This window comes from Eumetopias jubatus, unplaced genomic scaffold (assembly GCF_037043125.1).
Source record: "Eumetopias jubatus isolate StellerSeaLion01/CBP00866 unplaced genomic scaffold, mEumJub1_p1.0 scaffold_8, whole genome shotgun sequence".
Classification (NCBI taxonomy): Eukaryota; Metazoa; Chordata; class Mammalia; order Carnivora; family Otariidae; genus Eumetopias; species Eumetopias jubatus.
Window position 1 is genome coordinate 125425479 of NW_028274814.1, and position 19906 is coordinate 125445384.

A 19906-nucleotide genomic window follows, 5' to 3' on the forward strand; every position below is an offset into this window, starting at 1 on the left:
CTTTTGCAATTCTAGGATCAGTTTGTATATCCTTTCATTCATTTATACATTTAGTATTTACTGAAAAGATGCCAGGCACTGAACGATGTTTTGGGACGTTAAAAAAAAAAAAAAATTCAGCTCATGTACTTATAACCTAGTAGGAGAAAAAGTAAGTAAACAGATTTTTAGGTTGAAACATGAGAAAAACGATAAAAACTTTAATGGGTGTTGTGATGCTCCTTTGAGCCCCAGTTAGAAAAGCTGTGGGACAATTTATATGATGCCATTAGACATTAGAGTAATAATTGAAGAACAAAGGATTCTTCATAAGTAACTTGTATGTTAAAGGTGGTCTAGTGTAATTTAAAGAAGCATAGGGATTTGGAATTCGATTTTCTAAAAATTCCTGGGTCTGCCTTTTCCTAGCTGTTTGACCTTGGAGAACTCCTTTAGCTTCATTTTGCTCAGTTGTAGAATTTAGAAGACTAATACCTCATTTTTTTTGAGAATTACATATAAAGAACCTTGCACCGTGCCTGAAAAACAGTATGTATTTTATAAATATCACCACATATCCTGACTACCTTTTAGAATCTGGCCATTAGTTTATTTAGTAAAACATACACAGAAGATCTTTGGGAAGACAAACAGAAATATTCTCAAGAATGGTGGGGAAATGATTGAGTCATGAATCTCTGAAATTTTAAACATAACTCTCCTTGTCTTTACAAAAGGGATCAGAGAACAAGCAGCCACTTTTCCCCAAGGAGATAGTCCTGATTGTAGCAGTTAGAAGGCTCCTTAGCCTTTGGTCATACCTGTTGTATAGTTGTTTTTTAAAGTGATTTAAAAATATTGGTAGTAAGTCACTATATTGATACAAGTCTCTCTTCAATAATAATAGAACTTTGTGGGTTGTTTTGTAGGGCCTGGATGTTTTGGAAATTATGAGAAATATTCATATATTTGTGTCTCGATACCTCTATAATCTCAACAATCAGGTGAGTAGGTTTTAAAATTCTTTTTAAATGCGGGTGGATGTATTGTAGAAAGTCTGAGAGGCAAAGAGTTGATTCTCATTAGTGAAAACTAGTGAAATAAAGTGGGATATAATTGTTTAGAGATCATCTTTTTATTCCTTTGCTTTGATTATATTATCTTCTTGAATGACTTTCCAATTAAATTATCTTCAATGAAATAGATTGTAAAATTTTCTTTGTATAAGTGACCAGTGTTGCTATGGATTGTGTTGTTGTTTAGCATATGTTTGTTTCGTTGCAGATTTTTATTGAACGAACAAGCAATAACAAACATTTGAACACTATTAATATTCGGCATATTGCTAATTCAATTCGAACACATGGCACAGGAATCATGAATACAACAGTAAGAACTTTTTTGGGGGGGTTTGGGTAGGTAATAGACTCCTGTTTAGTAGTTTGGCAGATAGTTTTCTCATAGAATATTCTGGTAAACATACACTACTGCTTGTTTATATTATACCTGAGTTTCCATTCTTCTGGTTGGTGTAATTAAAATGTTGCGGGGGTACCTGGCTGGCTTAGTTGCTGGAGCATGTGACTCTTGATCTTGGGGTTGTGAGTTTGAGCCCCATGTTGGCTGTAGAGATTACTTAAAATCTTAAAAAAAAAAATGGCACTGAAATTGTGTTGGATGTGATGGAAGCTCAGTGATACAAAAGGCATTTTTGAATATCTTACCATCTCAGGATCATCGTTATAAACAGCACTGGAGATTTGAGCACATTGACATAAATATATGTATCTGTGTGGATTGTCTGATATTCTTTGAAAGTTGCTTTTGCAAGCAAATCATTGATAGCAGTTCATTTAACATCAGTCATGCTGTTTTTTTGGGGGGGGGAACTTAATAATTATTTGATATCCATAAAAGTAGAAATTTTCTAAAAATATTTTGAATTTTAGAAGTGGGCTTTCTATCACTTGAGAGACTCACTTGAATTTGTATGCTATTTTTTCTGCGGACAAGAGAAGTCTTTGAATTTACCTGGTTTTCAGGATACACTTCTCTTTGATGAAGAGTGTGAATGCTTGAATAGTAAAATATTATTAAGCATATTTGAAAGTAAGGGAATAAGAAGGAGTTATGTAACTGGAAATTACATAGGGATCATTTTAATATTTGGTGGGGAAGCCATTAAGGTATTTGACCTGATAGGAGATGTGATTGGCATTCTGTTTTAGTGGTTACTAATATAGAAATGAGACAGAGTTTATAATTTAAAATAAGGAGTCACCCAGTAGAGGTCATGTCTGAACTTTTCAGGATAAATAAACTCTTCTTTGACCTCATCTTGTTAGATACTCATTCATGTAATAGATATAATTGTGTGTGTATTTTATCTGTCTGAGGCACGGTGCTGGGCACTATGGTGAGAAAAACAGTTCACGCTCTCATGGTGATTATACTCTAGCATGGGATACAGTCATTTATCAGTTGATCACACTAGTGAATGTACATTCCTGATGTCTGGTGATGACTAAGTGAGTATAGAAGAGACAAGATCAGAGACTGGCCATTACTCATTATTATAAGATTGGGAAGGATAAAGAGACTATTTCTGCTAACACGACTACTAGTAGGGAGATCAAGAAAAAGCAGCATTTGAGGATCATAGGGGAAGGGAGGGAAAAATGAAACAAGATGAAATCAGAGAGGGAGACAAACCATAAGAGATGCTTGACCATAGGAAACAAACTGAGGGTTGCTGGAGGGGAGGGGTGGGGGGTTGGGGTAACTGGGTGATGGACATTAAGGAGGGCACATGATGTAAGGAGCTCTGGGTATTATATAAGACTGATGAATCACTGAGCTCTGCCTCTGAAACTAATAATACGCTATATGTTAATTGAATTTAAATAAAAAAATAAATGAAAAAGCAGTGTTTAAGCCACAAGAAGAGTTATGAGAAAGCACCCATTTCTAAAACTGGGTGAATGAAGACTGTTAAAAAAAATGGCATATATTTGCCAAAACAGTAGTTTTTGAGGGTGGAGGAGACGAAGACTAGTACAGGGCTTTCATCCTCTAGGGCCTCCATCCTCTAGTTATTATGGCTTTAATCTCAGCTCAAATTCAACTTTTTCAGGGTTTTCTGAGTCTAGGTCAGGGCCTTTTATTATTCATTCTCAAAGCACTGGCGCTTCTCATTATATGAATTATTGCAGTTGAGATTTAATAATTTATTTAACATATACTTGTTTAAAATGTCTGTCACTCCTGCTAGAATATAGACTTCATGATGACAAGCACCATGTCTAGCATGAGAGCAGAGAGACCGTTCCTTGCACATAAGAGGTGCTCAAAATATTCCTGGATAAATAATTGAATGTCTTCCTTCAGGAAAGTTAAAGAGCACCATGTTTCTTACTTCAGTATCATTCCAGACATGTAGGTAGATTAGTAAAAAATAGCCTTGCAGATGGAGGATCAGAAACTTATAATTGTGATTTATTACTTAAAAACTAGAGTGTTAAATCTGATTTTTTGATTCTCACTGTAACTCTTCTATTAGGAAAATATTTTCCTTTTTTTCCCTTTTTTCCCTTTTGTGTAGTTAAAATATTTAAGGGGAGCTTATAGAAAGTTCTGTAAACTTGAGCAATAAAAAAACTTCATTTATTATGTCCAGTGTGAATTAGACTTTATAAATATTAGACTTTATGAAAACTCACATAAATTAGAGTTTATAGATAACTTAGTCACATTGATTTTAGATTAATTTTTATATTAACTGTCCAATTTTTTGTATTTTAATTTTATAGGTTAATTTCACCTACCAGTTTTTGAAAAAGAAGTTCTATATATTCAGCCAATTTATGTATGATGAACATATCAAATCTCGATTGATTAAAGATATTCGGTTTTTCAGGGAAGTCAAGGACCAAAATGATCATAAGGTATTTTCACATATTCTTTTTAAGGTAGTTTGAACTGTTGAGTGTATAGCAGATGTTTATGCTGAAGTTCATTATGAGACTCTGTAGTGGAGTTTTCTTTTTTTTTTTTTAGTTATTTTTCACAATAATGTCTCCTAGATCTGGCCTCCAGGTTTCTTGTATTTCCCCTTATAATACCCTGCTCCTTGCATTCTCTGTAGGCCACAGTGTAAGGATCAGTATAGCCAGGTGTTACTTTTCTCTCTTTATTTTAAATAACGCAGAAGCAAAACATGCTCACTTTGAAACATTTAAACAGTATAGAGTGCATAAACTAAATGATCTCCCTCATTTCTCTTCCTCCCAATTCCATCTCTGGAGGCAGGTGCTGTTAACATTGTGATGTGATGCTTCTAGATGTCTGTGTCATCTGTTTGCACCTACGTGTACTGCTTTTTTTCCTAACAAAAATGGTGCAATACTACACAGATTATTTTACAGTATACTTATCACAGTTCTCTACATATAGATCTGCTTCATTCTTTTTAACAGTTGATAGTAAATATGTATACTATAACTTATTTAACCTTCTCCAGCTGACAGATATTTAGGTTTTTCTGATTTTTTAGTGTTATTAACAGTACTGCAGGTAACATCCTTTACATATTTATGTCTGTGTATTTGGAGACTATTAAAATTCTGAAAGGTGAATCGCTTGAAGAGAAATTTCTAGGGCACAAAATATGAATATTTAAATTGTGATACATGTTGCTGCACACCCTAAAAACACTGTACCAATTGATATTCCCATCCGTAATTTTAAGAATGCTGTTTTCCCTTCACCCTCTGGACTGAGTTTTATAATAAAAGAAATCTTAAGTGGTACTAGTATAGAGGCTTGTAGCCATGTAGATAGAGAGCCAACATAATTATTAGATGGGTTTTATATTTGATTTGCAGCATACATTCCTAGTAAAATAACTAATAAAATTACAGATTATGGTTATCAGAGAATTTAATTATCTTTTATTGTAATTATTTATATTTAGAGAAATAATCATTCTGTTGTTTGTAAGAATTGTGTCCATTTGTTATTAATATAAAATGAGTAATTTCCTAACTCTTTTAATCAGCTAAGACTTGAAAAATCATTTTTTATTGGTGATACAATTAGAAATTTTAGCTCAGCTAATGTGTATTATTTGGGAAGGAGTATGTTTATATGTATAATACCTATTCAACCCACAGGAGGTTGGTTGGACATCTCTGAAGAAATGTTTCTAGGAGGAATTGCTTTCTTTTGTCTATCTAATAAAGTAGTTGGATGTTGGGAGACTAATAATGGTGGTGGAAAACTTAAATTTGGTGACTTTAATAGTTATTTTCCTTAGCTAGTGGCAAAAAGAAATTTAATTTATATTGACCTTGAACATTGGTAGTTTTTGTGCTATAAATTTTTTGTCATTAGATTTGAGTGTTTTTTTTTTAAAGACAATGACAAAATTAGGAAGGCAAGTGGTATTAGCATGGTTGATTTTATAGGCATTTTATGCTTTAGGGGTCTTTATTAATAAAGGTAGTCTTCAAACTATCTCTTTAGTATCCTTTTGAAAGAGCAGAAAAATTCAACCGTGGCATCAGAAAACTTGGAATTACCCCAGAGGGACAAAGCTATCTTGATCAGTTCAGGCAACTCATCAGCCAGATTGGTAAGTTATTATAAAAGAGTTGGGAAATAAAATACAAATTCCAAGAATCTTTCTCCTTAAATATCTCATATAAATAAACAACTCAATATCTGAGTGCCTGAGATCGATTTTATTCCACTAGAGTAATGTTCTTAGCAAAAGTTTTTCAAGTATGATTAGACTCTTGGTACAGAAATAATTGATACACTGTGGACTAATATGTACTGAACAAAACCTCTTCAATTAAATTAAAAATATATTTAACTCATCTCAGATATCCTGCTCATAATAGTCAGCTGGTAACTAGTAGGTACTTACCCTGTTCATGGCACTGCTTTGGGCTTTAGAAACTGGTTCCCTGGGCGCCTGGGTGGCTCAGTCGGTTAAGTGGCTGCCTTTGGCTCAGGTCATGATCCCAGGGTCCTGGGATTGAGTCCCGTGTTGGGCTGTCTGCTCAGCGCGGAGCCTGCTTCTCCCTCTCCTTCTGCCTGTGCTCCCTCTGCTTATGCTCTCTCTGTCAAATAAATAAAATCTTAAAAAAAAAAAAAAAAAAAAACGAAACTAGTTCCCTGAAGTTGCAGCCTAAGTGCAAATGTATAAAATAATTTATGTGAAAAGTTAATTAATATAAGTAAATAAGTTACATTACTTAGAAATAAGTTTAATTAAAGGTGAAATGTTAAATATTATAATTTTCTGTGTTATATCCTTCCATATTTGTATATAATTTCTCAAGTTGTCCTGCCTCACAGGTAGAACTTGTCTTCTGAAATGTGTTATATTATATTTAAAAGCAAGAACTACATTTAGTAATCAGAGATTAACAAAGCTGTACTTATTTGAGCTTTCCACACACATTATTTCTGGTAATGTCCTCACAGAAACCCTATGTGAGAGGCGTGTAATCATCATTTTAAAGATGAGAAAAGAGAAACTCAGAGAAGTAGTGTTGCTCGGACTTAAACCGGGTTTTTTTAACTTAAGTCTAAAGGTATTTTATATTCTTCACAGTTGTCGACTCCAAGCAGTTAGTAAATTCTTATTGACTACAATTTGGTAAAATTTCACTTCCTGAGATTCATTCATTTATCAGACATTTACCAGGAATCTGTTGTACCAAATACTCTTCCAGATGCTGAGAAAGGAGATAGCCTTCATTCTCGAGGGGCTTTAAATTTACTAGTGGGGAAGATATTGGAAGGATTTAGTTCTGGAGTAAAGTCACTGAACACTAGCTTAAGTTTTATAAATTAATTGGTTTACATATTAGACATTTCTATTATGTATTAGTACAAGAACTTAGAGAATTTTACATTTGACTTTTTAAATTTTAAACAATTTAATGAGGTATTGTCCCACAAGTACAGTTTTCTTTGTAGAGACATTTGATGTCATATTAGATTGTAAACTTCTGGAGTAATACATCTTAACCCTTTTTGAGAATCTGATGAAAACTCTGGATTGGTTTCCTCCAGAACCATATACTATACATACAGTTTTGCATGTTATTATACCAGAATTCAGGTGCTTAAAGTTAGAGTCCATGGACCTCAGATGAAGAGCTGTTTTTCTAAAGCATTGTTGCTTAAAACTTCATTTATTTGCATACCAGTGTCAGAGGTTTTCCCCACATGTGAGTACTGCTTGCCCTATTAATGTTTTTATATTTTTTAAGGTATAATTTTGTCTTATGAAATAATCCTTAAATTATGAGCTTACTATTGCTAGTCATTTCCCCCCAGTACACATCAAAATACACATATTCCCCAAATACACAAAAAATAGTGTCACCTCAGTTGCCACCAGGATGCGTTCAACATTTGGTGAATATTATCCTTTTCACTTTGTTCCAGGATTTTATTCTTTATTCTCTTCTTAGAAAATATAAATTCTCAATCTCTTTATAAGGCATAATAATGTGTTTTTGAGTGTGTTAAATATCTTGAGAAAAAGAGTAAGAACTCTGAGAGTTGGGAGCAAAAGGAAAAGTCCTTTTGTCTAATAATAACCTGCCTGCTGACATAATCACCACCACCACTAACATTTATTGAGCATTTACTATGTGCCAGAGCTGTTCTGAGTGCTTTATTGGTTCTAACTCATATAAAACTCACAGTGCTATGGGTATTACTACTCATTCATTCTACAGGTATTTATTGAGGACAACAGGCATTAAACAAAATCTCTGCCCTGTAGAGCTTAATGAAACAGATGAGGAGACTGAGATACAAACTTTATAACTTGGCGTAGATCTTCTTGCTAAAAAGTGGCAGAGTCCATTGAACCCAAGAAGTCTAGCTTCAGAGGTTCCTCCTGACTGTTGCTCTATACTTGCCTCTCACTAGCACATTTTGATCTGCCAGATACTGTTCTGCCAATTGTAGGAAAACAATGAAACCAGGTGTTTTATTTTTCTAAGATACGTATTATCTTCTGCATCTTAGAAGATGTATCTCTCATATTGGGGTAAGCCTAAAATAGATACAGTAATACTTACTTTGAGAGTTGCTAAAAAACATTAGGTGAGATAGTGTATGTAAAGCATGTATTACTGTAATGATTGTGAAATATTAACTGCTTCTTACCTTTTTGTCTGTTCTTTCTCCCAACTAATTTCAGTTCAGTTGAGCAATATATAGGTGACTCTTGAACATGTGTTTGAATTGTGCAAGTCCTCTTATATGCAGATTTTTTTGGGTGAATACAGTACAGTACTGTAAATGTGTTTTCTCTTATGATTTTCTTAACATTTTCTTTTCTCTGGCTTTATTGTAAGGACACAGTATATAAGTAACATACAAAAAATGTGTTAATTGACTATTTATGTCACCAGTTAAGGCTTCCGGTTAATAGTAAGCTATTAGTAGTTAAGTTTTGGGGGAGTCAGAAGTTATATGCAGATTTTCAACTGTGTGGATATGGGGGGGTTTGGCGCTCCTAACTCCCATGTTGTCCAAGGGTCAACTGTACTATTGAATTCCTACTATGTGCCAGGATATGTTGGCTCTAGGGATGGAGCAGTGAGAACAGAAACTGTGTCATGGATTTTGCATGCCAGCTGGGAAAGACACAAATAAAAAGATACAGAATATGTCAGTGTTAAGTGTTGGGTAAGGAGATATAATGGTTTTGGGCAGTGCTGTTCAGTGATGTTCAGGGAAATCTCTAAGGAGATGACATTTGAGCAGAGACCTAAATAACATCAGGGAATAAGCCATGTGCATATTCAGGGAAAGAGCGTTATCAGAGAGAGGTGATAGTAAGTGCCGAAGTCCTGAGTCTCTTTAGCATTTTTGGGAAATAGGGGCCAGAATGGAGGAGTTAGTAAAGTCCTGAGTGGTAGGGCAGGATATCAGAACACTAGCAAGGGGCAAGATCACACAGGGCTTTGTTGACCACATAAGAGATTTGGATCTTATTGAGATGGAAAGCCATTGTAGAGTTTTCAGAAAAGGAAAGGATATGTTCCAACTTAGTTTGAAAAGAACCACCAGCACTGCTGCTATGTAGATATAAGATTAGGAGGCAGGATGCTGAAGGTGGAAGGAGGGAAATCAGGAGGTCTTTACATATTGCAGAGGTATAGGCAAGAGATGTATTGGTTTGGTATAGGGTCATAGCTGTGAACATGAAAAGGGATTCTGGCCACATTCTGAAGGTAGAGCTAGTATAATTTGCCCATTGCTTAGATAATGAAGTATGAAAGAAAGAAAGGAGTCAGGGATGACTTCAAGACATTTTGCCTGAGCAGGATGGAAATGTCAGTTTCTTTGAGATAGGAAATATAACAGGGTGAGGATCTTGAGTTTGACTTGAACATACTAAATTAAAATTTTTTCTTAGTCATGAAGGCATAGGCATTGGATTAAAAAACCGGGAAGAGTAGTCCAGGCTGGAGGTATAATTTGGAGGCATCAAGTAAAGATTTCTTGATATCATTTCCAATTGCATGTGTGGGGTGGCGAGGGGAGGAAAGAGAGAGGGAGGCACTCGATGTGATAATGAAGAAATTATTGACTATGTTTTTTAAAAATGTAGTCATTTAATGAAATTGTTTATCAAATGTCAGTCACATTTTTTGATATAGCTGTGTATATTTATATTTTAGGCACACTAATATGTAAGTTTTACTTTTATGGAGCAAGAACTAAAGTAAAACAGAAAAGAATCCTTTGGTACTTAAGAGTGGTGAAACCTGGTAATTGACTGCTATATATGACTGTATTCCTGATTGTTAGAGTTTAGAATTATTTGTATAAATATCTGATGTGTGTGTGTATGTGTGTGTGTGTGTGATTTTTAAGGTAACGCTATGGGCTATATACGGATGATAAGATCTGGTGGCCTCCACTGTAGCAGCAACGCCATCAGGTACGGATGCACACATCGTTTTGCCTTGCTTATGCCATTTAAAAATTTTATGTCATTTAAATTTATCTTTATTGTAGTTGATATTGTAGACAGGTTTTTTCTTACTGGTATATTTTGAGATAAAATATGGAAGAAAACCATTAATTCTACTGGTTAAATTTTTTTTCTTGAATTTTAAGACTGTAGCAGATCTTTGAAAATCTTTCTCTTAAAGTTATAGTTAACTTATCAGTACAGTTTGAATGGTTCTAAAGATTACATGACTTTAAGGATTAAAATTTGATTATTCATATCTAAAAGACAATTTTAGAATTAAATTGGTTATGTTAATAATAGAACTGAAATGCAAAGTTCTTTCCAAATACATAGTTGAAAAATTTAGCTTTACAATACCACTTTCATATCTGTGTCAGTTGTGCATATTTAACTTAATAAAACTGTTTCCCATATTCTTAGATTTGTGCCTGATCTTGAAGATATTGTAAATTTTGAAGAACTAGTAAAAGAAGAAGGTCTTGCAGAAGAAACATTAAAAGCAGCAAGGTAATCTAATTTTGAAATAATCTAAATTTGGAGACTTAAAAAGTATATGTTTATGGGCGCCTGGGTGGCTCAGTTGGTTGGGCGACTGCCTTTGGCTCAGGTCATGATCCTGGAGTCCCAGGATTGAGTCCCACATCGGGCTCCCTGCTCAGCGGGGAGTCTGTTTCTCCCTCTGACCCTTCCCCCTCTCATGTGCTCGCTCGCTCTCATTCTCTCTCTCAAGTAAATAAATAAAATCTTAAAAAATAAAAAAAGTATATGTTTATAATAAAATCATTTTAAAGGGAAGATTAGAGGGGCGCCTGGGTGGCTGAGTTGGTTAAGTGGCTGTGTTCTGCTCAGGTCATGATCCCAGGGTCCTGGGATTGAGCCCCCACGTCCGGCTTCCTGCTCAGTGGAGAGCCTGCTGCTCCCTTTCCCTCTGCCTGCCGCTCTGCCTACTTGTGCTCTTTCTCTATCTCTCTGTCAAATAAATAAATAAAATCTTAAAAAAAAAAAAAAGACTCCATTTAAAAAAAAAAGGGAAGATTAGAGGGTAATATATACACTTATATTTTTGTGTTTTTATTATACAAGTTATGGTCTCAGTTTATGAAATAGTTTTTTTAAGACTACAATTTGAGATTTTTCCAACTTCACTAGAAAGGAATCTTCTAGAACATGCTAATATAGTAGCCCCTAGCCACTGTGGCTGTTGAGCATCTGAAATGTGACTAGTCTAAATTGAAATGTGCTGAAGTTTAAAGTATATAACTAATTTTGAGGATTTAGTCTAAAAAAATGCCAAATACCTCATTAATAAAATTAATTTCACCTGTTTAACTTTTTTTTATATTTGTTTGCCAACACAGTTCTAGAATACCAGTCCTTCATTTCATGTAATCTAGAGTAACATTGTCCAGTACAGTAGCCATTACCATATATGGCTCTTGAACACTTAAAACAGGGCTAATGGGAGGAGGGAATTGAATTTAAAATTTTATTTCATTTAAATTTAAATAACTGATGGCTATCTTACTGGAGAGTGCAGACCTACAGACTTGAGGAATTTGAAACAATTTAAAACTTGAGAGAGGCCTGTAGAATTGTTAAAAAAATTATTTAGAAAACTTTAAATTTTATTATTAATAATTGTAACAGTTTTTTGACTCAGGCATGAAGGGGCACCCCTGGACAAAGTGGAGACAGTTTGAATCTCAGAAAGAATAATGGCTGTGGGGTACCTGGGTGGCTTAGTCAGTTGAGTGTCCAACTCTTGATTTCAGCTCAAGTTATCTCAGGGTTGTGGGATCCAGCCCCTCTTGTCGGGCTCTGAGCTCAGTGGGGAGTCTGCTTAAGATTCTGTCTCTCCCAGGGCGCCTGGGTGGCTCAGTCATTAGGCGTCTGCCTTCGGCTCAGGTCATGGTTCCAGGGTCCTGGGATCGAGCCCCACATCGGGCTCCCTGCTATGCGGGAAGCCTGCTTCTCCCTCTCCCGCGCCCCTTTCTTGTGCTCCCTCTCTCGCTGTGTCTCTCTCTGTCAAATAAATAAAATCTTTAAAAAAAAAAAAAGATTCTCTCGCTCTGCCCCTCTGCCACTTGTGTACTTGCACGCTCTCTTGTTCTCTCTCTCTCAAATTAATAAACTAATAATGGTAGAAATTGATTATAACACATTGAATAAAGAAATTATGAGCCCCAGTGATGGTATGAAAGGAGCAGAGGGAAAGTTCCTTCTTTACAGAAGAACGCCAGCTAATCGATACAGAATGGATGAGAAAATCTAGGGAGAAATCACTGTTTTGCAACCACCACTATAATGCTTGAAAACAGACAAAAATCATCAGTAAAACAGTTTTGGAGAACAGAGTATTCATTCACTATCAGAAGATTATTCCACAGATTGTTTAATAGCCACAAAAGGGAAAACTGTCTTTAGAAAGATTGATGTATTCCCCCAAACGATCAAATATAACATGACCAGTTAACAGCACACACTGATATTATGGGACCTCCTGATGCAGTGTAATGGCAAATACCCATGTTGTGTTCTTACCAGAAAGGTTTACTCTGAATTTATTATGTGGAAACCATCTGAGACCTTCAGAGGGTGGGGCATTCTATGAAACACCTGGCCTAGACTCTTAAAAAATGTCACATGTCATAAAGGACAAAAAAGGCAAAGAGACTCTTCTAGATTAGGAAACTAAAGAGACCTGATGACCAAATGCAGTAGGTAATCCCTAATTTACCTTTGATGAGGAAAAAAAAAAACATTTGGGGGATAATTGAGGAAATTAGAGTTTATGTACATTAGATAATACTGTATTTTGGGGTGTAATGATATATTGTGGCTTTGTAAGAAAATGTCTTGGTTCTTAACAGATTCATATTAAAAGCATTTGTGGGCTAAGTGACATGGAATCTGCCAACTTGAAATGTTTTGGGAAAAAGAAATGTGGCAGATGTTAAGTGGTGTATCTAGGTGAGGGGTAAATAGGTGTCTAGTACACTATATTTTAACTTCAGTAGGCTTAAAAATTTGTTTTAAATGAAAAGAAATGGAAAATGTGTGTGCATGTTTATGAGAATAAGGCCCCAACACAAGATTTGCTTTGAAATAGTCTATTAGGTAGCTTAGTTTTTTGCCAAATTAAAGAAGCCATGTACAGTTAATAATATATTTAAAGTCCTGTGCCCTGAAATGATTAGTTTATGGCTTGTATGTCAAAGAAGAAAATCAGACTGTTATTCTTATTAAATGATGTCATTCATTTAAAAATTGATGATATTTTTTAAAAATATTTTTGAAGCAGTTCCAGGAGGTCAGAGAAGTGGGATATTGTCTTTTAAGATCGCTAGGGTAAAGCTGTCTGCTAATAACAAGGTCCAGATCCGTGCAAAGGAGTGGATGACTGACATCAAGTGAAGGAAAGTTCATGGCAGGTGAAGTCAAGAAGTTGTGGAATTATGATAATGAATTGATTATCTAAATGAGCAATGAAGTCTTCCAGAATGATAGAGAGCGAAAATACATATTATAGTCTGAGATAAATAAAGGTAGGGCAGTGGTTTAAAAGGAAATCTGCTTTCAGGAAGGAGTAGTTAGGTAGTGGATATAGTGGTATCACGTGAGTCTCAAAGGAGAGATTCCTACCTTTTAGTGGTGTGGGAATAATTTGAAAGTGGTGGTAGGTATAAGTCATGGATGAAGGAGAAAAAGCAGCTTATGTTTCTGAACGTTAAGTGGGAAGCTAAGTTTTTGAAAAGGAGCCAGGTTCCAGTTGAGGTAGGGAGGTACAGAAGAAGCATTAGTGAAGACAGTTAAAATGAGGAATTTATTTACAGTGAAATGGAATTCTACAGGACTTATTGTGGGAAGAAGAAATACAAAACTTTAAGTTCTAAGATGCTGTACATATTTTATATTAGGGACTAAATTAATTAAGCAATAGTGATCAGCTTTTTTTTTTATATGGAAATGAGTTCATTCTGAACTCCAAGGAAATTGACTTAGAAATGTCTTACAGTGTTTTATACTTTTGAGTACTCTCATCTAAGGTGATGAGAGATGGATTTAAAAAGCCATATCTTCTTGGGGTGCCTGGGTGGCTCAGCCGGTTAAACGTATGACTTTTTTTTTTTTTTTTTAAGATTATTTATTTTGCGGGTTGTGGGGGAAAGCAGAGGGAGAGGAAGAGAATCTCAAGCAGACTCCCTGCTGACCATGGAGCCTGAGGTGGAGCTCAATCTCATAACCCTGAGAACATGACCTGAGCCGAAATCAAGAATTGGGACGCTTCGGGTGTCTGGGTGGCTCAGTTGGTCTGACTCTTGATTTCATCTCAGGTCATGATCTCAGGGTTATGAGATCGAGCTGCACATGTCAAGCTCCATGTTGGGCATGGAGCCTGCTTAAGATTCTCTCTCTCCCTCTGCCCCACCTCCCACCTCCCCACCCTCGCACACATGTGGCGTGCGTGCACACTCTCTGTCTCTCTCTCAAATAGATAGATAGATTAGATAGATGAGATAGCCATACCTTCTTTCGAGAAAGGAACCAGGTAAATAATGTTTTCTATTTTAGGCATTTGGATTCAGTCCTCAGTGACCACACACGAAATTCTGCTGAAGGCACAGAATATTTCAAAATGCTTGTAGATGTTTTTGCTCCAGAATTTCGAAGGCCAAAGAATATACATCTTCGAAATTTCTATATCATTGTTCCTCCTCTGGTGAGTATTTTTAGTACCCAAAGTGAATTTTTTTTAAAAAGTTAGTAAACAGATCCAGTTTCTTTGTAGCAGAAAATGCACATAGTAGACTATATTACTTTCTGGTTGTAGATAAAAGCTAAATGTGATCTCAGTGAAGGTGGCCTAGGAATTTTACTTAACTAGTTATGCAGAAACTTATTTTACAGTTGAGATGGATTTTTATTTGTTAGTAACTGCTAGAAAAATCTAGTGTTGTTTAAATTGAGTGTACTCCATTATATATACACCATATAATCTTTGGGCTGATTATACCATATAATCATTTTAAGTGATTAATGTAGACTAACTTCTAACTGTTAAAATAGGAAGTTATTTCTCACATGTCCCTTAAAAGTATTACTGTTTAAGGACAACTTTTCTCTGTACAGTAGTAAATACTAACATCTAGATTACATTTTAAGTGCTTCCTCATAGTATATACCGTGTGTACTCCTCTAGTTCTATAATGTTGCCATCTAAATACAGCTCAGGTTACTCCAAATCACATCATACAGACAGTTGTTGTAGTGGGGAAAACGGAGTTAAGAGAGCGGCATACTAGCAGTAAGAGTTATGTTTCCCTGAAGATTTCTATAATAATACTGTTTTTAAAAAAAAAAATTGTAAATGGGTAGCTCTAAAATCTAAATATCACTAGACAAATGTGGCTTTTGATTACATCTAACTTTGATAAAGAGTAATAAATTTTCACATTGCTGCCTGACTTGTTAACGTATCTTCTTACCTATTATTGCCATTATAATCCTTTGGAAGTAGAGGATGGTCTGTGGACAGCTTTTTTCTTTGTAAATGTTCTTTTCTACTGTTTTTAATATGTTTATTGTTAATGCTCTATCATAATTGTTAATGCTTTACCATAATTATATGTTGTAACTGTGATGTAGCAAACATCTTTTCATCCTAAAATAGTGTCAGACTGGAAGCAAATCTGTCTTAGTTATACTTGGATAACAGTGTAGTTAACTTAGGGTGACCTCATCATATTTTTTTAATTTGAAGGACAGTATATTGAAGCCATAGTAAATAGCAAATTGTGAGCTTACGGGAGAGTAGAGTTTTGCAGGGCAGCTGTCCGAATTCAGTTAGTGACGGGTGACGGATAGCACTGCAGGAAGTATAGGACACTCTTCTTGGGCTTGAGTTTATCATCTAATTCCAGAAAAAAGACATAAACATAAATGAGCTATCTAAAAAAAAGATTTAAATAATAGTTGGTAGATTTCACAAATCTATGATTAATTGCCCAGTGAGTTTTACAGGCAAAGAAAGTGAAACTTGGTATTTTTGTTTCCAGCATCGGCTGTTATAGTACCTTCCACAGCATATCACAATTATTCCTAACATGTCTCTCTCTACCCCTCTAGAGCTGTGCTATCCATATGTAGCCGTAAGTGGCTACTTAAATTAATTCAAATTTTATAAAATAAAAAAAAATCTAGTTCCTCCATTTTGCTAGCCACATTTCAAGTGCTCAGTGGCCATACATGGCTAGGGGCTTACTGTACTGGATAGTAGGATACACAGTATTTCTATTTTTGCTGAGAGTGCTGCTTTAGAGTGTGGACTCTTTGATAGTACTCCTATCATAATTAATGCCTGGTATATAGTAATCTTTAGTAAATCTTTGTTGAATAAATGATAAGGTATTTTGTAGGAGCTGAATTTTTAGGGAAGCAGTTTTTGGGGGAATTCATTTATCCAAATAACTACTAATTCATTTTAACCAAGCATGTGATATGAAATAGTGTTTTAGTGAAGTGAAGTGGGTGGGCAGAAGCAAGGACTACCACCCATAAGAGCACTTGTGCTTTGGAGTAAGTAAAGCATACCTACTTTTCTGACTCCAGCTTTCACTTAGAGTATGACTTTGGGCAAGTTACTTAGCCTCTCAAGCCTCAGTGTCCTCATCTGTAAAATGTCCATAATATTTTATGAGGAACCATATACAAGGCACTGTGCTTGGGTAAGTGGTGATCGGTGATTGAGAGAGTGCTTGTTGTTAAAGGACTCAGAAAGAGGAGCCATTAAAAGATACTGGTACAGATTGTGATCTCACCAGGAGGCTATTTATATGAGGAAGATGTCTCAAATCAAAAGGTCAGGAACCTAGAAGAGAGCCTGTTTATAATTTTTGAAATGTCTGTTTTAGGAACTAAATTCTGAAGATATTTTAGCACAGTTGTTTCTCTAATATATTATATCTTTTTAGACTCTCAACTTTGTAGAGCATTCCATTAGCTGCAAGGAGAAATTGAATAAAAAAAATAAAATTGGAGCTGCTTTTACTGATGATGGCTTTGCCATGGGTAAGCTTAATGGAATTGTTCTTCCATTAATTTTATGTTCGCCTATTATAATGGATTTTTAGAAACATTTGCTTAATAGGTCTTTGTGCTTTTTGTAGATTCGTTTTTTTCCTGAGCAGTGTTACTCTTTATTTTTTAACTAGGTCATCTGTTGGGTAGTACTTGCTTTCCATCATTTTATAACTATCATTCATGCCCCCTTGGTATTGCTAATCACTTATTCTCGTTGGACCTAATATTTAGACTTTGTTGTGGTGGTGGTTTTAGAGTTTTAGCATCTTGTGTTGAGTTTCCCTGCAGCTTCCTTAGTTGCTGGCTGTTTAGCAGTGGAGGTTTTTCTGCAGCCTTCCATCCATGGTCTAAGTGATTTTCATAGCCTTGTTGTTTCTTTTTTTCTTGATGGGTTTATTTTTCGTTCTTTATACTTTCATATCTTTTTTTAAAGGAGTAGAATACAATTTCTGTGCTCTTTGTAATTTAGCTTTGGTTTTGCTGACGACTGCAGGTGTGGCTTACATTTTGAAGCTTTTGGATCAGTACCAGGAATTTGACTCCCTTCACTGGTTCCAGTCTGTTAGAGAGAAGTACATGAAGGAGATACGAGCAGTTGCTAAGCAACAGAATGTACAGTCCGCCGGTCAAGATGAAAAGCTACTGCAAACCATGAATCTCACTCAGAAGCGGTTGGATGTCTGTCTGCAGGTGGAGGAGAACAGTAGTCAAATCTGCTTGATAGCTGAAAAAACAAACTCTATGGAAACCCCCTTTTAAACAAGTGAAATGAATAGTGGTAATAAGTATATTTTAAAAGAATGGCATTTGGAAGCCATTTGATTCCGTATTAAAAATGGATGGGATTACTTAGTTCATTTTTTTTTTTAAGATTTTATTTATTAGAGCATGAGCAGGGTGTGGGGCAGGGGGAGAGGGAGAAACAGACTCCCCACTGAGCAAGGAGCCCGTCCCAACCTGACCCAACCCAACCCGGGGCTCCATCCCAGACCTGGAGACCATGATCTGAGCTGAAGGCAGCTGCTTAGCAGTGGAGGTTTTTCTGAAACCTTCCATCTGTGTGCTAAGTGAGAGAACCAGGTGCCCCTAGTTCAGTTTATGTATTTATGATTTACAGTAGAGCTTTTTAGAAGTTACAGATTTATAATAATATTTTGCTGTAAGAAATATTTTCAGCTTTTATTTTACATTTTTTTATTTACTTAGGAATTTGAATTGCTCTATTTCTCACTGAGCAGTGCAAGAATTTTCTTCAGAGCAGACAAGACTGCGGCTGAAGAAAACCAAGAAAAGAAAGAGAAAGGTCAGTGAGTGGCTTAAATTTGGAAAGACCAATAATAAATCTTTAGTAGTAGCCGCTAATGCCCCATTTTATCTGGTCAGAATTCCAGCTTCCTTTTCCTTTTGGAAAATAATTCAGACCTAGAAATGCCTTTAAAAAAAAAAAGTTACAGCCTACATGGATCATTTGTGAAACCGAAAAGAAATTTACATAGTTTTTACATTTCAGTCTGGGGTAACTTTTTAATCAGTTTCATCTTTTCTTAAATAAAATTTAAAAAGTTTTTTCTTTCACCCTTCAATTCATGTCTGACAAGAAGGAACAGATTAGGAGGAACACTAAATGTTTTCTGAAGGCAGAGCTGCTGATAACTAGACACAGACTGAATGAGATAGGACAGGTGGCTGAGGAGGTAGTAGAACAGTAGGGGCTCTGTGTAGTGTCGTGGTTAAAGGCCTCCTGCTCTCCACCATAGCCAGAATCAGCGCGCAGTGCAGCCCTGATAACTGATTGTCATATCCGTGAACTTGAGTCATACGGAAAGGATTGTGTCCATTGTATTCTTTGTAGAATGGTGTAAATTGCTTATTTCATACTTAAGGACTCATATGATACATATCTCTCAGATTTAAAATGTAGGGAACAGTTGTCTTCCCTGAAGAATGGATGTTTCCTCTTTTCTTTTACAGAAATTATGTAACTTAGGTTTTCCTCTTTGCGCGGAAGCTCAAAACTAGATACAGCAACTGAGTTGAGTTTTCACGTTTGCCCTTTTTCCTGTTTTCTTATTTGTATTTCACAAATCAAGGCATAAAACTTATATTTCATAAAATAAGATGATTTTGTTAATCTTATTTTGTTAAATTTTAAAATATATATATATTTTTACACTGAATAGAGGTGATTCTTTTGGGCAGACCACTTATATCAAGTATCTATTCCCAGATTATGTTGCATAAATTAAATACTATATTAATAATTAGGATATGCAGGCATTTTTGGAATCTAGACTAAGTAATAATTATGTGCTTGAAAGTGATTTCAGGCTATTACCTGGAAGATGTTCAGTATTTATTACATGAAAATGTGTATATATTCTGTTTGGGTCCTTTTCCAAGGCTAAGGTGGATTGGAAGAATTTGAGTGAGGTTGATCTAAATTATGAGGAAATTCAGTTATTGCTTAGGTTCTGCTCAGGCGTTTCCTGCCAGAAGCTTGTCTCCAGCGGAGCTTACTGGGAAGACTCTGCAGGTGGATTAGATATTTACTTTAAGGCCTAAAGCATTTAAGGCAAAACAGACGAACCTTTCTGTCTCAGTGGAACTCCTTGCTTTGGACTGTTCTTAATGAACTCTGTGATTCTGGCTGATGTGTATCGCCCACATGCCCAGGTTCTTCTGTTTTAGGGCTCTTAGTTCAGGGTTGCTCAGATGTGTAGTCAGAGTTGCAGGAGACATGAGATAGTTTTCCTCCGTTAATGAAACATGCGCATGTGACATTTTGCATGAAAAAACAGGAATTTATTTTATCATAATCACAGTAAAAAA

General features: G+C 35.5%; 1 protein-coding gene across 3 annotated transcripts in view; it reads left to right on the forward strand.

The window, feature by feature from the left end:
- Positions 1 to 19906, forward strand: part of WASHC4 (WASH complex subunit 4) — a 69814-nt gene that overhangs the window by 36290 nt on the left and 13618 nt on the right. For all 3 annotated transcript variants that reach the window (XM_028121591.2, XM_028121592.2, XM_028121590.2), the window contains exons 23-32: positions 909 to 983; positions 1264 to 1368; positions 3789 to 3923; positions 5503 to 5611; positions 9895 to 9961; positions 10418 to 10504; positions 14570 to 14717; positions 16969 to 17065; positions 17571 to 17767; positions 18284 to 18380. In XM_028121591.2, the coding sequence (XP_027977392.1) occupies positions 909 to 983; positions 1264 to 1368; positions 3789 to 3923; positions 5503 to 5611; positions 9895 to 9961; positions 10418 to 10504; positions 14570 to 14717; positions 16969 to 17065; positions 17571 to 17767; positions 18284 to 18380 (1117 nt within the window). The remainder of the gene's footprint in view (positions 1 to 908; positions 984 to 1263; positions 1369 to 3788; positions 3924 to 5502; positions 5612 to 9894; positions 9962 to 10417; positions 10505 to 14569; positions 14718 to 16968; positions 17066 to 17570; positions 17768 to 18283; positions 18381 to 19906) is intronic.